This window comes from Conger conger, chromosome 8 (assembly GCF_963514075.1).
Source record: "Conger conger chromosome 8, fConCon1.1, whole genome shotgun sequence".
Taxonomy (NCBI): domain Eukaryota; kingdom Metazoa; phylum Chordata; class Actinopteri; order Anguilliformes; family Congridae; genus Conger; species Conger conger.
The window spans coordinates 30,750,183-30,768,585 of record NC_083767.1 but is presented as its reverse complement, the minus strand read 5'-3'; the positions used below and the strand labels follow the sequence as shown (position 1 = coordinate 30,768,585).

The window sequence follows — 18,403 nt, the reverse complement described above, 5'->3', positions numbered from 1 at the left end:
GTTGCATGTTTCAGATATTTCCATGGAATTATGTCCAATTATATCCCATAATGATCTATAAATATATGTTTAAACCTGGCAGATGCTTCATGCAGTAAATAAACCAACAATTGTCCTATGAAAACAAACCACCAAAATTTAGGAAGGAAGCCGTTACAATTATTTTTGTTGAAAATAATGTTTAGCAGTGTAAGGCCAGAAATGTGCTTCATGTCACTCTATGTATACGACATCATCTCAGCTGCTTTCGCACAGCGCTCTCATCTGTGGTTTTCAGATGCCTACTGCACAAATTTAAATTTAACAGCCTGGACAGCCTGTAGTCCAGGTGTGCGCCTACTTAACCAGTTGGCATGGTCCTCGGTTTGCCCTGCCTCCTTCCCATAAACCAAGCCCCACCTGCCACACATTCAATTCTTGTTTTTTAATTGTTTCTGAAACTGAAAGCAACTGGCCAGATTGTTTGTATTTTTAAATTGACTCAATAGAGACAGGCAGTTTGCTCTGTCTCTGCAATGACTAAAATGAAAATGTGTCATCCTTTATGATCAAACAATTTGAATGTGATAAAGCTGCAGATTCTGAGCCTTTATTAAAGGGTATTTTTATAGGCTACATTTTTTCAACAGGCTAATTACAGCACTATACATAGCCCCATAATTTAAAAGTTTGAGACACAATAATGTAATGTCAAATAAAATAGTAGTTTTGTGAATGGTTGCATATCGTTTGCATGCCATGATGTCTGTAACCCATCAACCAGACTATTCAGGTTTTTTTACAAGCAATACTAAAATCAGCTTTTCCTTGTCCATTTTTGAACAGAACAAACAACAAACTTAAGAGTGAACAACATGTTAATGTTATGCATCCCTCTGTGCAGGTAAATGTATAGATAAAATTAAGCCTATAAGGTAATGGCTGAAACCGTAATGCTCCCAATTGGACTTAATTGCCGAGAGATTTCTAACCTACGCTGTGTGCTGTGGGCCTAATGGAAAATGGAAGAAAACAAAAGGGCATGGGACACATCCACCATTTTCACAGGTGACTCACCTCTGTTGGAAGGCCCCTCTTTTCTTGGCCAGACCAATTGTCTTGCCTTCTGCAGCAGCATGCTCTCCCTGTGTCAATTTAATTATGAGTGAAAAAAAGGAAACAAAAGAAAAACCATGCAAAACAAAATCCTCAACTGGAAGAGGACCATGGGACCCCACATGTGGAAATCTTGCCTCTACGACGTGCAGCAACACTAAACGGTTTCCCATAAGCAGTATCGAACTGTCTTCATCCAAAACCCAAATCTCTGTTTGCGTTTCTCCTCTCCCCACATCACTTAGGAGGTCAACTTAAGTCACCTGTAGAACAGAGGTGTGTCCCGCTGCCTGACGTCACAGCAGCAAGTGCTAAAACAAAATAAAGGGAAAAATTTTAAGAAAATAAGGAATGTCAGTGGGTGTAATTTCTAGTTGTAATATTAACTGCTAAATAAGTTTTTATAGGTTTTACTTTAATGTGCGCAAGGCTCTCTCTAATAAGGATGTTACCTCCAACAGCTGCAAATTGAGACTTATAACACATAACAGACATACATGAAGACAATAATGAAAACAATTTGTTTTGAAAGTAACAAAAAGAAACACCTTGCTTTACTAAAGTAAACCTAAGGTGGCTGTCAAACTTGGAAACAGCATGCTATGGGAAACCGACACACAGCAGCGCCAAGAATAATTTCCACTTACGCATAGGGGGAATATTGACTTATCCCCTATGGAAGGAGATTTCGGCTGAGTTGAACTGCATGAAAAGAAACTATGCAGACGAACAGCCAATGAGAGCAAGCGTGCGTCAAGGGATGCAATAAGCTGTAACATTTGTCCTAGACAGAAGGAGGCTGCTAACGGGGTTTCAATTCCCAGAGGAATCCCATCTTCCAACATTCATGTGTCTAACATTTGTAAACAAAATAAAATGTGAAGGTGAACATGTGACGGACTGTCCTCACTACCCCACGGTGACGAAGGGTCGCTGCGTGTTTAGCTCCCTCACCCTGCCGCCACAACAGGTAAATGAGTATTGTCAGTCACATACCTCACATAGCAAATGAAAAATAAAAACTTAATGTGCTAGGGGAATTGGAAAAATAAACGATTCAAAGAAACACAGGACTTAAATAGAAAAACACGCAGCTGACTTCATTGGTAATCAGACCACACACGGCAGACAATTAGCAAGCGCTCGACTGGAAACTGGAGTGAAATTCATCAGAATAGAAGTGACATTGACACAGCTCACATAGTAATGCTACTATAGGCTACATGTAGCTTATACTATTATGTTCACTTAACATTACAGATTTCCCAACTCGATCACTGGGCTCGCTAGTCACCTAGCTAAGTATTGCTATAGCCAAAAGTGCACAACTGCACCAAACTAGTTACCCAATAGCCAATTGCCTTTTGTGTTACTCCACCTTTGTGTTTATAAGGCATTTTAACAAACTTCATCCTCACTACCTAGTGCATAACTGACCTCAATTCTAGCAAAACTAACAATCAGTTATGTCATTCTGCATAGACCAGGGGTCTCCAATCTTATCCTAAAAGGGCCGGCGTGGGTGCAGGTTTTTGTTTTAACCCAGCAGTAACACACCTGATTATACTAATGAACTAATCGTGGTCTTTAATCAAGACCTAGATGAGTAGAATCAGCTGTCTTAGTCCTGTGCTAAAACAACAACCTGCACACACACCGGCCCTTTCTGGATAAGATTGGAGACCCCTGGCATAGACTATAGAAATATTTTGCATCGCCACTTGATAAAATAAGAAAAAAATAAGACCCTTAACAACAACACACAGGCATATTTTCCAGCAATATTTGCATATCAGAAAAGAAGAAAATACTAGGCTTACCATGAAAGCAGTTCCACAAATAATTTAAATAATAAAGTTTGCAGTTACATTTTCTACGTAATGTTGACATGCTCGGAGGCTATTACATTTAAAAATTGAGTAACCATGAAGCTGTTATGTTTGTTGAACTTACCGTTTATAAAGTTCACATGCTCTATGTATTGAATATGCTCTCAGTATATTGCTCCATATGCATTTATCTGGGATTGTAATAATTTATTGGTTATGTACGCTGTTCGCAATGTTCATTTTCTGATTGAGTAGGCAATCTCAGGTGCCGGAGGTCTTAGTTTGATTGGAAACGTCACCTGACTTTCCATGATTATCAATATGACCAGTGGGTAAATTGAGCCAGAGTGATCTGGAGCTCAGCTCTGCTACAATTTAACCACTAGTTGTATTGAATCATGGAAAGTCAGGTGAAGTTTCCACCAATGCATAGTGATAAAACTGGCTTTTATGAATGTAATGTACCATTTAAGGGTAAATCCTCTGATCAGAGGATTACATACAAATGTCAGAGTACTAATTCCTAATTTACCATTAGGCCACAGGGGCCTCATTCATAAACGTTGCGTAGGCACAAAAGAATGCGTACGCCACTTTCTAAGCAAACTTTGGCATTTATAAAAAACGAACTTGACGGGAAAATGTGCGGTCCTCCACGGAAACTCTGACCCATGCGTACGCACATTAACTGGAGAAATGAGAAACTGTGCCTTTAATGCTCGTGACGTAAGACCAGGAAAACGGGAAGTGAAACAGGATTTAAAAAGGTATAAAGATTTGCCGGGAGTGGGTATGGCTGCTGTAAGGACGTGCTTCGTCCCTGTTATACTTATTAAAGTGTTGTGTTGTTGAATCTCGCTATACGGGTTCTCTCCCTTCATAAGTGCAACACAACATTTGGCGACGAGAGAAGTCAAAAATGATATACAACAGATATCACTGTGTAAAATAAATCGAAATTGTTTGTTGTTGATTGTACTCTTAAAAGGTTCTGATTTTCTGCATGTTTACACTAGGACTCGGAACTATACTGTCCTCCCAGGTCCTATTTGCACTTGTTCTTGTGTTTAATTTGCACTTTGTTGTACGTCGCTCTGGATAAGAGCGTCTGCTAAATGCCATGCAATGTAATGTAATGAAATATTACCTCTCACGTATCATATACGAAGAGTTAATTTGCAAAAACGGATAAAAGCCTCTCTTACAACAAATACACAAACAGCTGTTTGATTGATGCTCCCTGGAGTGCCCAAAAAATATGATTTAGGATGATAAATATAAACGGAGATGTTGTTGTAAAATAATCCCTCAAATATGTAGACGAATTGTTAAACAATACTTCATGTTATTAAATGTATTCTCATAAATAATATGGTGAAGTCGGACAAATTGCGCTGCACTGATGCCGTTTACAATGCGTCAGTCGGGCAGATACGAGCATAGTTTCATATATTTGAGACGGGTGCGTGGGGGTTGGACCCAAAATGCACGACTCAGAAACAATGGTTAAATAAAGTTCCGTTAGGGCTTTATTTGGGACGAATCCCAGGAGCGTAGTCAAAACAAGCAAAGTCCATACACGAAGATCCAGCCAAACAAATAACAAACAAACAAAAAGCACGGTGCCGAGGGAAGAGGCAAGCTCGTAGTCGGTAGACGTGCAGGGAGGTCCGGTAGCAGGAGAGCTGTCAGCGGGGCAGATGAACAGGCGGACGGCAGGCAGAGGCGTAGTCGTGGGCGAAGCGGGAGTCGAAACCATGAAACAATCAGCGAAGCAAAAGTACAAAACTGTAGGCGAGGACGTGGTCAAAAACAAACAGTGGTCAACAAAACAGAAATCAATAAACAATGGTCGGTAACAGGCTTGGATCGTAACGTGTAATCAAACAGTAAATAATGCTCAAGAGTTGCGTGGTAAACAGAGGCAGACAATTTCGCGAAGAACAGTTGCGCGACTGGGCTATAAATGCGGGTGTAGACAGGTGTAGACAATTAGTTAGAGCGTAGCAAGGAAATGGAAAACAGGTGCGATGGATGACAAGTTTAACAAGGTGATTAGTAATCGTTAGTAATAAACCTATCCTGCCCTAGCATTAGTAAATTAGTAAATGACATGCACGAGAAACGTAAGGTAACATGAACACATGATTAGTTTGTTAGTTTTCTACCCAATCCTGATCTAGCGTTAGTAGTTTTAGTAAATAGACAAATGGAAACAATTAGGGAGTGAATGACAGAAAGAGAGAGAGAGAAAAGGCGGAACGCAAGGTTTGCGGAAAGACATGTAAAAGTGTATGCATAAACAACGACCAGTTAACGTAACAATAAACATAAATCAAAACATAACACAAAGCGAAACTAAGACGATAACCACTCAACATAACAAGGTAATATAATCGTACGAAACATAACTAGACATGACAAGAAAATAAATCGTAACGAAACATAACTAAACAACATGACAAACCTAGACTAACATAATACATGATCAGACACTACGTGACTAAGACAACATGAATAAACATAAAACATAGCAAGACAGACCTGAAACGTGACAATATTGTTATCATATTCATATATTATGTTTTATAATGTGTTTATTGTTATAAATTTTTGTTCGTTTTATCTCTTAATTTTGTAACTGTGTTTTCAATGGTGCTAGACAAATAACGTGTATTATTATTATTATTATCTTCGTAATCATCACATTCGTTGTGCAGAACTGTTCGTCATTTACAATCAATCAGGATAATTCCCACACCTGTAGCTTTTCAGAGGCAATCAAATGGCTGAAATCCCTTTTCTTGGCCTTCTTTTCAGCGTTTGCCATTGTCGTCTTCGTGAAATGCATATTCATTAGGGGTGTTTCACTGCCTATTTATAGGCAACTGTGGGCGGGACATGAAGCTGGCAAAGTTGCGCCACATTTAGAGTTGATTGTGATTTATAAAGGAAAACTGGCGTGGGACGTGCGTATGCACTGTTTTATAAATCAGAATATTTTTTTTAGTACGCACGTCCAGGCAACCTTTTGACGTGAATTCTAAGCACAGTTTTATAAATGAGGCCCCAGGACTGGTCTAGAGATAAGAAATGGAGAGACAGAACTGGGGGGGGGGGGGATTTGATTGAAAATATGTTTATTATGTTAAATATTATTAAATATTTATTAAATTAAATATTATTAAATATGTTATTTTCCTTATTTTTATTGCACTTTACTATAAGTGCTTACCTCACAGTTGAGAGTAACTTAAACTTCACGGTCGCACTTGGTCCTTGCACCCTTGCATCCTGAATACACATGTATCCTCTTCCATCTTCCACTGATTGAGGGCAGTGATCTACGCACCATCTGAAGGTAGTTTTAAAAGGTAGAACTTCTCCAAAAACAACGTCTCTCATTGAATTTTTCAAATACACAATACCTTGTGTAAATAAGACGGCTTCGGAGTTGCTATAAAGTACATTTTGAAGGAGGTAGGCTACTGACTCCAGTAGGCTTCAAGTCTTTATGCTAAGCTAACATGTTATACTAACCTGGAAATTGAGCCAGTGAATGAAATCCTCTACATCGGAAAAAAGGTATATGACAGTTTAATACGGTTTAGTACAGTTGCCTTGGAACCATGGGCAGATTTTAAGCAGCTGAACAATGCCAAAACAATAACCCTTGTGAAGTTTTATGCTGTGGTCTGGATGAATACTCTATTCTGAATGACTGGAATGTGTGTATTAAAAGCTTGCAAGCTGCAAATAGTATAGAATTCCCAGCAAAAATGTTTTAAAGGCGTGCACTCATTTACATACACCGGAAATCCAAATCTCCAGGCCACTAAGAGATAACTGACTGATTATTGCTCTAAGCAATGTGCCGTGAGTATGCCTATAAATAGAGTCACCAAACCCATTAAATAGGCTTCAGAATCATAACACTTGGTCAAACACTGCTTAATGAGGTGACATTTTAAATTCCATAACCTACTCTTGGTTGTAGCCTAATCCAAACACTTGGTTTTGCAAACCAAAATGTACAAAAAAAGAAAAAAAGAAAAAATAATTTTAAACTGTGGTATAGAGCCAAACCAAGAAAAAAATTCTAGAAACATTATAGACTACTGTATATTGTGCATCAATTCACCAAAGAAAGACACAACTTCAATATAATGTTTTGTGTGGTGTGTCCATCTGCTGATTTCAGTAAGCAATGAATTTATTGTTTGACTACTTTAACTGGCTATATTTCAATGATGTTAGCTGTTTAACTGCATGTTGGTTATCTCCTATTACAAAACTATGTGCACCTGAAACTCAATATATGCTAGCGATTATACAACCGAGGATACGGATTTCCACATTGAGATATTTTTTACATTCTACTCTCCGAATTGCTTAACCCCCTATGATGAAGTAGGCTAAAAACCTAGGAACGTGTACTCTGACACAATTTATGAAAGATTATGAAAGTACACATAATACTGCTCCTAATAATGCTAAAAAGTTATGATCATTCAAAAATGCCAAATCGTGCCACTTCGCAATTTCATTTCAATATTTTTGTTAATAGCAGCAACAAGGAAAATTAAATCAAAGAGATAATTCATTAAAATATTATGACAAAGGGAGGGCGCTGTTGGAAGCCAGCGTCTCCTTATCAGTAACCAGATTTATATATTTAATCTTGCAAAATGATATATATTTTGGTTTGGTCAGGTGTCTGAAGAGTCCCCAAAACAATTCATATCAAATTTGAGAAATTTACGTCCGTAATGACTTCTACTCAGCTAAAAACGGAGTCTGCAAGAGTAGGCCGTGATAAGCCTGCACCCTCTCCTGATTAACCCCCGCCATTGGATACTGCGGATAATGTCGGCCACACGGGAACATTGACTGTGGAGCTGCTACAATTCCCTCAAATCCAATATTTTTGGTAAAAATGATCTAACCCGAGACTCTCTCTACCAGTCTCGGGTCAGCGATGCTTAAAAAAATCAATCAAGAATATGCAGAATAAGTTCAATGCACATGGAGCAGTCATATTGGAGCTGGAGCATGGTGCTACAGACCACAGCAATCATATCACAAGCTAGAGGTTAACTTCAGCTAAGAACTAGGGTGGCATACCTAGACCAGGGGTTCTCAAACTTTTTGGGGCCAGGGACCCCTTACAGGGGAGAAAATTTTCTAAGGACCCCTTCATAATCCTCACGCCGATTAAACATATGTTTAACTGCCCTTTGTACTCCTAGATGCCGTAGGAATTATTTATATTTTAAACTTTTCAAATAAAATACTAAATACTTAAGGCGAGTTTCATAGAAATTAACTTAAACAAATTAAATTTGAATAAATAAATGTGAATACCATTTCTATACTTTTAAACACAGGGTCATTTTTATTCAAATTACATTTTGACCTCACAGCATTTCTAATTTTCAAGTAACAGATCTTAAAGCTTTCAGAAAATGAACAGTAGACTGGCAAAGTCCTAATGAACCCAGTTCATTTTAAAACCTGTTAAAAGCTTACTTAAGTGGTTCAACCTTAACATAATGAGGATGAGACTGTCTCTCACAACACAGTTTCTCTATTCTAGGAGTGATGGATGATAAACAGACTCTAAGATCATCCTCCGCTTGTAAACGAGCCCTGTACTTATTCTTCATTGCAGTCAAAGTGGAAAATGATGATTCACAGAGGTACGTTGTAGGAAAGGGGAGCAATATTTGCATTGCCTCAGCAGTGAGTTTGGGATACTCATGTGAGAGGGAGGGCCAAAAGTTTGCATGATTAACCTGCTGGAATCGGGCCTTCAATGTCCTATCACAGGATAACTCCAACAGCTGCTCTTCTGCCTTACCTGTCAGGCCATTTGCTGTTGCAGCTGGTGCGAAGGGATCGCGCACCCAGTCCCAGGCATCATTGTTCACATCGGAGAAGTATGAGCTGAAGTGCTTGCTCAGTGATGTGAGGTGTGAGCTGGCGACCTTCCTCACTGTAGCCACAGAAAGGTTGTTTGTGTGGAGAAGCTCTGTAATTTGGGGGAACATGTCTGTTATCCCGTCTTGTATCCTCCTTCTCCATAGGTCTATTTTCTTCATGAAGGCAGTGATTTTGTCGCTGACTTCAAGGATGGATGCGTGGCCTCCTTGGATGGAGAGGTTGAGGCTATTCAGTATGTTGAATATGTCGGCAAGGTATGCCAACTTGGCCACACACTCCGGGTCTGTAAAAAACTGTGCGATGTCGGGTTTTTCCTCTCTCATAAACTCTGCCATTTCTCTGCATAACTCAAACACTCGCTGCAAAACTTTACCACGAGAGAGCCATCACACTTCAGAGTGATATTGCATTGTGTCATGTCCAGCATCCATATCCTGGCAAAGTTGTCCAAACAAGCGTGATTGCAGTGCCCTTGACTTCACAAAATTACCTGCAGTCACAGCTCTGTTCAAAACAGAGTGAAGATCTGATTCCATGTCTTTGGAAGCGAGTGCTTGCAGTAGCATACAGTGAGTAGCCATAATCCTCAGATTGACAGACTTTATCCGCGCAGTAACTCCACTCTTTCGGCCGGTCATCGCCACTGCGCCATCCGTACAAACGGCCACTTCCTTGCAGAACAGAAAGTCCTCCAAAATGTCTCCTTCCCAGGGATAGCGCACCAAAACAATCAATTGAGCTGCATTGGAAATGTCCGTTGATTCGTCCAGCTGAATAGAAAATTGCTCACATGAACGCAGTCTATCCAGTAGCTGTGACTGAATGTCAGCCGATAGTTCTTCAATTCTCCTCCTCACTGTATCATTTGAAAGCGGTACAACTTTCAGTTTATTAGCTGCCTCTGTCCCAAGCACAGCTTCACACACTTCAACTGCCGCTGGAAACAAGTTCTTGTCCAATTGAGTGTGGCTTCTTACTTTTTGCGATCCGTTGAGCCACCAAATAAGAAGCCCGCTGTGCTTTTTCTGAACTTGTGGTCAGGTTCACCAGTCGTGTTTTCTGACGCATGTATCCCTCACACTTTCGCCGGAAAAAATCATTTGTTTTGTCCTTAAACTCTGGGCGCTTTGTAATCAGATGCCGCTTTAGCTTGGCGGGCTTCATGGCTTCATTTGCTAGCAACACACAACACATCTTGGTCTTCCGTCGCTGTTCTCAATAAAACCGAACTCAAGATAACTCGTCATATTTTCTCAGTTTAGCTGGTTTGGGTTTAGCATTACTCGATGAAGTGGACGGTCTTAAACATGTATTCATCGCCGCTAGCTAGCTAATCAGCAGCAGGAGCTGTGCCCCCTGAGCAAAGTGATGCGAGCGAGTGATATGTGTCAGATTTACGTGATACAATCATATGAGAGTTTTTATTGGCCCAAAGCTAACATAAGTGGGAGTAATTCAATCAGTATGTGCGTTTGTTTTATTGGCGCAGTGGTTCCCATGTGTACTTTTTTAATGATATGGCATAACTTTAATAAGTTATTGCAAATAATTTTGCGGACCCCCAAGCTATAGCTCGCGGACCCCCGGGGGTCCGGGGATCCCAGTTTGAGAACCGCTGACCTAGACAATAGATGCGAGGACCTGGAAAGTAGAATGTGGAGGAACAACATTTGTCTTCTGGGAATACCAGAGGGCCCATGACCAACAGTATTTACCTCCAATACCAGGAGAAGTTTGGGGATAGGTGAGAAAAAAACATGAATAGACCCAAACTGCAGCCCAAGGCTAGGACTGCGCATCTCAAGGTATGAAACTCAGACTAGGGCAACAGAGAAAGACAGGGAGCAGAAGGAACCAACCCAAACTCTAGCCCTAAATGAGGTAATTAGGTCTGCCGGTTGCACGAGGGAGATAATTGCATGACCAGAGTGCCATCTGGTGGCAACACCCAGAACAGACCAAAGCAGGCAGAGACCCATGACAGTAAGGTGCTTTATCACCTTGATCAGTTGAAAGCTCACATCTTTCTCCAAGAAATTCATCTGAAGGTATCATAGCACTCTAGTCTGGGTGGGTAAGGTATTCCATTCCTCATTAGGGCATTAGAGGGGTGGCTATTGTACTTCACAGATCGATACCTTTTTTATGTTCGAATGTGATTGCTGATCCCAATGGTAGATAGGTAATTGTCAGTGGTAGGCTGTTCATTTCGAATGTACTTTTTTTTTATATTTAGGATTTCCACATGGGTGATTTTTTAAAATCAGTTTTCTCTATACTCCCCGATTAGGTGGTGACTTTAACTGTTGGTTAGACCCACATTTGGATCAATACTCCACTAAACCTACTACCTCGTCAACCTCAGCTAGAGTTATCTGAGCCTTTATGTCTGAATTCGTAGTTTCAGACCATTGGAGAAGTTTTAATTCATCTGGAAAAGCATATTCCTTTTTCTCACTGGTTCACCACACTTTTACGCACATAGACTACTTCCTGGATTACAGACTTCTCCATTCCATATCTTCATGTTCATATAACCAAATTCTTGTATCTGACCATGCCCCTGTCACTATGGAGGTGGTCTTCAAAATGCTGATAATCTGCAACCGCCTTGGCGGCTGAACTCAGTGATAAAAACCCAATTTTGTTTCGGATCAACTTGACTTTTTTATAAGTACAAATAGAACCCCAAACATCTCTATGTCTACACTCTGGGAAACTTCTCCTAACTACATTTACATTTTACACTTTAGTCATTTGGCAGATGCTTTTAATCCAAAGCGATTTACAAGTGCATAGGTTCTTCCACAAGTTCTATCTCCTACATCGTACTTCAGAACAAACTTTAAAAGACTTTATCTGTGTTAACATGCAGTATTGGCCATTTAGATTTACATTCATGTCATTTCACCATCTCCAGATATTTATAAGGAGCGTTTAACTTTGCAAGCAGAATTTGACACATTACTAGCAGACCAGGTAACTGAACTGCTTGTCAATGCTAGGAGCACGAACAAGGAGATTAAGTCAAATATCATCAACACATCAGATTCCTAAAATGTGTTCATCATCTGGGATACCTGAGGGGGATCAATGATGAGTTCAAAATATTTTACCAGTCTTTATATGCTTCTGAAAATGAAGCAGATGTATCAGAATTGGATGATTTCTTCCACTCCCTTGCTGCGCCCTTAGTTAGCCGTGATTTGGATGAAAAATTAAAGCAACCGATAACTGTTGAAGAATTGTTTAATGCTGTCAAATCCCTTCAATCCAGGAGATCTCTCCTGGTGAAACAGTATTTATTAAAAATAGACACTCATTCTTAAATCTTCGATGATTATTTAATATCATATATAGTCCCTCTGTCACCAATGCCTTTATATCCCTGAATGCTGAGAAAGCCAAGTGGAATGGAAATATATTTTTTACACAAAATAAATTTGGCTTTGGCTCCAAATATATTACTTATTACTTGGGGACTTCTGTACTTCTGTACTCATCTCTCCAAGACTCTATCAGCACAAAGAAACGGGCAACGTTGAGGACCGTAGATGCAGTGGTTGGCCTAGGAAACTTAGTGCAGCAGATGAAAGACACATCATGCTTAATTCCCTTCGCAATCAGAAGATGTCCAGCAGTGCTATCAGCTAAATATTGGCAGAAGCCAGTAGGACCCAGATACATCCCTCTACTGTGTGGAGAAGTCTTCATGGAAGAATTGCAGCCAAAGAGCTATACCTCCGATGTGGAAACAAGGCCAAGCTACTCAACTATGTACCCAAACACAGGAACTGTGGTGCAGAAAAATGGCAGCAGGTTCTCTGGACTGATGAGTCAAAATTTGAAATGCAGGCAACAGTGAAGCATGGTGGAGATTCCTTGCAAGTTTGGGGCTGCAGTTCTGCAAATGGAGTTGGGGATTTGGTCAGAATTAATGGTCTCCTCAATGCTGAGAAGTACCGGCAATACCATCAGGAAGGCATCTGATTGGCCCCAAATTTATTCTGCAACAGGACAACAACCCCAAACATACAGCCAATGTCATTAAGAACTATCTTCAGCGTAAAGAAGAACAAGGAGTCCTGGAAGTGATGGTATGGCCCCCACAGAGCCCTGATCTCAACATCATCGAGTCTGTCTGGGATTACATGAAGATAGAAGCATTTGAGGCTGCCTAAATCCACAACCTACCTGCAGAGTTCCTTCAAAAACTACGTGCAAGTATACCTAGAAGAATTGATGCTGTTTTGAAGGCAAAGGGTGGTCACACCAAATATTGATTTGATTTTGATTTTTCTCCTGTTCATTCACTGTTCATGCATTTTGTTAATTGATAAAATAAATTATTTTTCATTTTTCAATTTTTGAAAGCATTTTTATTGAACTGCATTTTTTCACAACTGCCTAAAACTTTTGCACAGTACTGTATGTGTCAAAACAACATTGAAGATCTGGAATCAATTTAGGCGCCACTTTGGGTTTCAGACAACTAGTTTTTCTGCTCTGGAGACCTCAAACCCAGCTTTTCTCCCATCTATGGTTGATAGTGTTCTCTCAACATGGTCTAGTCTCGGTATCAAAAGATTTAGAGATCTATATCAAAAATATATTTACTACATTTGAGCAATTATCAGTTACATTTGGTCTCCACAGACACCATTTTTTTAGGTTCTTCGGCCCTAAAAGCTACAGTACTGTGCAAAAGTCTTAGGCACCTGTTTCAAATTCTGTACAAATAATATTCTTTCAAAAATAATTAAATCAAAGTTCCATCCATCCATCCATCAATCATCACCCGCTTATCCGGAGTCGGGTCGCGGGGGCAGTAGGCAAAGCCGGGTATTCCAGGCGTCCCTCTCCCCAGCAACGCAATCTGGCTCCTCCTGGGGGATCCCGAGGCGTTCCCTGGCCAGGAGAGATATATAATCTCTCCAGCGGGCTCTGGGTCACCCTCGGGGTCTCCGCCCAGTTGGACGAGCCCGGAAAACCTCCAAAGGGAGGCGCCCGGGAGGCATCCTGATCAGATGCCCGAACCACCTCAATTGGCTCCTTTCGACGCGAAGGAGCAGTGGCTCTACTCTCCGAGCTCCCTCTCGTTCTTTCGGTCACTACCCAAAGCTCGCGACCATAGGTGAGGGTTGGGAAGTAGATCGACCAGTTCACCACAACGGTCCGGTGCAACGCCCGCATTACTGCTGACGCTGCACTGATCCGCCTGTCGATCTCATGCTCCCTTCTACCCTCACTCGTGAACAAGACCCCGAGATACTTGAACTCCTTCACTTGGGGCAAAGACTCGTTCCCAACCCGGAGGGAGCAATCCACCGTTTTCCGGCAGAGAACCATGGCCTCGGACTTGGAGGTGCTGACTCTCATCCCGGCCGCTTCACACTCGGCTGCAAACCGCTCCAGTGCGTGCTGAAGGTCACGGTCCGATGAAGCCAGCAGAACCACATCATCCGCAAAAAGCAGAGATGCGATTCTGAGGTCACCAAACCGGACACTCTCCTCACCTCGGCTGCGCCTTGAGATCCTGTCCATGAATACCACAAACAGGACTGGTGACAAGGGGCAACCTTGGCGGAGTCCAACACCCACCGGAAACGTGCTTGACTTTGTGCCGAGAATGCGGACACAGCTCTCACTTTGGTTATACAGGGACCTGATGGCTCGTAACAACGGCCCCGGTACCCCATACTCCCGCAGTGCACCCCACAAGGTTCCCCGGGGGACACGGTCGAAAGCCTTCTCCAAGTCCACAAAGCACATGTGGACTGGATGGGCAAACTCCCATGACCCCGCCAGCAACCCTGCCAAGGTAAAGAGCTGGTCCACTGTTCCACGGCCAGGACGGAAGCCACATTGCTCCTCCTGAATCCGAGGTTCGACCGTCGCCTTTGACAGAAGAAAATCACATGTGGGCATATTACTTCAACCCAATTATTGGTTAAAATGATACATTTTAACTGTATAGGATAGAGAAGGAAAAATGCTCCCCTGTCTTTTAATCAGGAGACAGTCCAGTCAGAAAAACAATAATAATAAGTGTCTTTACCTATGCAGAAAGAGCATGTCTGCTGACAGAGTTTCTTGTTGCCCAGATGCGTTCTATTAGATTGGTTACACAATAAATTCGTTCAAATAAGACTTAGAGAGCAGCAATATAGAGGCTATACCTCAAGATGCAAACCAATCATCAGTAGTAAGAATCGGAAGGCGAGATTACAGTTTCCAAAGTAGTACAGAGCCACGTCTGGAACAAAGTTTGATAGACTGATGAGACCAAGATTAACCTCTAGCAAAGTGATGGAAAGGCCAAAGTTGTCAGGGCAGAGGGAACCAATAGCAGACTCAGGGATAATGTGAAAAGGGCAGGCTTTAATGAGAGAGGGCAGATCCAAAACGTAATCCACAAACAGGCAATGGTCGAAATCCAGGCAGACTGTATACATTCAATCACTAATCAGAACCTATACACCACCCAGACCCCTCCGTTCCGCTACTTTGGGACGCCTGGCATCTCCCCCTGCACTTTTCGGTCACAACTGCTGTCTGTTCTGGCGGTTCTGGTGGTGGAATGACCTTCCTATGGATGTCTGAACAGCAGAGTCTTTTCAAGCGCAGACTGAAGACTCATCTCTTCAGGCTGCACCTTTCCCTACCCCACTACCATGATGACCTTGTGTGTGTCATAGATTAATAGCACTTATGTATAGTTATTGTATGACTCAGGTTACTCTAGCTGCCAACTGTGGTATGCTAGTTAATAAGTTGATGTACTTTTCAAGGGTTCAATTTGTATCTTTGTGATCATGCTGTACTTTCCTCTTGGGTCCTGAACATACTTGTTCCTAGGTTTGATTTGCACTTCATTGTACTTTGCTCTGGATAAGAGTGTCTGCTAAATGCCTTTAATGTAATGGAATGGGTAGGGAACAGAATCACAGAAAGGACGAACTTGCACTGAACAAACAAAACAGGCAGGTATATATAGAACAGATAATGAGGGGAAATAACAATCAGGTGTGCACAATAACAAGGAAGTGAAAACATGTGAAACAAATGAATGGGAATGAATGGGGAGACATATAAACTACGGAAAGCACAGAGGGTAACGAAAGGCAAACATGAAACAGATAACAGAGAAACGCAGATGGCAAAAGGGCACAGATGTGACAAAAGTGTGCAGAAAGAAGGGATCTGCTCATCCTCCAAAGCATACAAGCTCATCTGTGAAGCAGTGGAGCAAGTGTCATGGTTTGGGCTTGCATGCCTGCTTCTGGAGTGGATTCACTCATCTTTATTGATGATATAACTCATGATAGTAGCAGCAGGATGTATTCAGAAGTCTACAAAAACCAACTAATGGAGAAATGCATCCAAACTAATTGGGAGGAACTTTACCATGCAGCAAGACCATGACTCAAAACATACTGCCAACACAACAAAGGACTTCATTAGGGAGAAAAAGTGGAAAGTTTTAGACTGGCAATCAGAAGTCAATCATCAGATGTTAACCCAATAGAGCATGTATTTCACCTCCTGAAGAGGAGATTGAAGGGAAAGCCCTTGAAGGATTATTTACTTTTATTTACTTAAATATTCTCTGTTCCAATACTTTTGCTCACCTGAAAATTGGGTGGTCTGATAGTTTTCGGTTCTTTAAGTGTGATGGTTATGACAGTTTCCCATTTCTTTACACAGTTCTTTGCATTTTTATGGAACTCTGCAAGGTCTTTTGAGCCGCAGGGGTTGGGTTGTAGAGAGCAGACAAGGCAGTGCTCCATAGTACGGTCTGCTTCTCCACATTCACAGGTGGTTGGGCCAGTCTTATAGCCCCATCTGACCAAAGCAGCTTTTGATTTTACCAATCTAGTTCTCAGGCAGTTGAGTGTCTTCCGCTGAATCCATGGTGCTCCTGAGCCAGCAGGGGGGATTCCCATGCTAGTTGGAGGAGGGTCACTCTCAAGCTTTTCCATCCAGAGCTGGATTCTGGTTTTCTTTTAGAGATATTGTTAGGGGCTGGACATAGCTGAGGAAGCTTCTTCTTGACTTCAGTCATTGGGCCAGGGGTTGACATCCATGGAGGAGGTGGTGTTCATCACTAGTAGCCTTTGTCACCTCGACTCGACTGGCCACTTCGCAGGGTTAGCATGTAGGTTGTTGCACTCGTAGTAGAGTAGTAGCTCATCTAGGGCTGAGGTGAGGTTTGCTTCTACTGCTTCAAATGTACTCTCTTGGGATGTTACACAGAGGTTGTTGGTGTAGATAGCTCAGTATTCTGGTCCATTGGCTGGTCATTAGAGTAAGTTGTTGTTGCCAGCGACTTTGCTTGTTGTTCAAAACAACAAAGAAGCACCTATCTTTCAGGAGGGCTCCAATGAGGTCTGTAAGTGCCAGGTACCACTGTTTAAGGACTTTGGTTGTTTGGCATTGTGGATCAGATTAAGCTGGCTGTTTTCAACCCATGCGTCTACTGCATCTCCATCTGCGTTGTTGTTGGCATATCCCCAATGCGTGTTGTGGCTGTTGAAATCTCCAATCATAATCTTTGGTTTTCCAGATGATGGTATTTCAGGCATCTCTAGGGGTGTGGGACTTCAATGTCGTTTTTCTCGCTCTTTGATGTTGATTCAGAAATTCGGCAACGGAAGCATTTTTTACTCGTATGATGCTTCTGTATTTCTCATATAGTCTTTCTATAGGGTGGTCATACCTTCCACACGGGGGTGAGGGTTTTTAGGTCCATGGTGGGTTTCTTGTAGGCAGAGAATATCACAATGATAATATTTGCATAGTTTTGCAACAAGTTCTTCTTTAGTTGCAGACAGCCCTTCAATATTTAGAGATATAATTGTCAGTGTTGGTGTTAAAGGCGGGCATTGGCCTCTCTTCTTGTTCAAGACCGAGGGCCTTCTTGCATCTGTTGAGCTTCTGGACATCCTTGTCTTTCAGCTCGGCTTCAAAGTTTAGAATTTGCAGGTAATACCAAGTATTACTTGACAGGGATCGTGACGTGAATGCTTTTACCTTGATCCCCATCTGATACTAAAGGTGCTATGTTCTAAGTAGTTTAACACATCTAGGTGTAAATGGCAGGAAATAATAGCTGAAATCTCAACCCCAAATGTATTCTATTCAGTGTATTTCAAAGGAATTGGCCTAGCTGTTCCAATACCTTTGGAGTGTACTGTAAATCAGACTTAAGCCTCTCTCTCCTTCAGGTGGGGAATCTCTTCGGCACACACCGTTCCACCATTATTACCCTCTACAACGGAGCCTTCGACTCTTCCTCCATCATCTTCCTTATTGTCAAGGTAAGGGGCTTTGATGGTGAAAGGATGATACCAGTTGCTGTGATAACAGCCTTAGCAATGGCAGGTCATCATGCAACCTTTATGTTTGGGAGTACCATGTCAAATACCATGACTGAATTTTTGTTCATGTGTCAGCTTGAAAATGATTGCCACATGGTGCTTGGACTCCGTTCTGAGGACAAAATTAGGAAAACTGGTGACTGTGCTATGCTTTGA

At 41.6% G+C, this 18,403-nt stretch overlaps 1 protein-coding gene across 4 annotated transcripts in view; it reads left to right on the top strand.

Moving 5' to 3' along the window:
* The window catches only part of slc43a3b (solute carrier family 43 member 3b), a 57,974-nt gene that overhangs the window by 24,583 nt on the left and 14,988 nt on the right, over nucleotides 1–18,403 (top strand). For all 4 annotated transcript variants that reach the window (XM_061251707.1, XM_061251704.1, XM_061251705.1 and 1 more), the window contains exon 6: nucleotides 18,095–18,187. In XM_061251707.1, coding sequence (XP_061107691.1) covers nucleotides 18,095–18,187 — 93 coding nt within the window. The remainder of the gene's footprint in view (nucleotides 1–18,094; nucleotides 18,188–18,403) is intronic.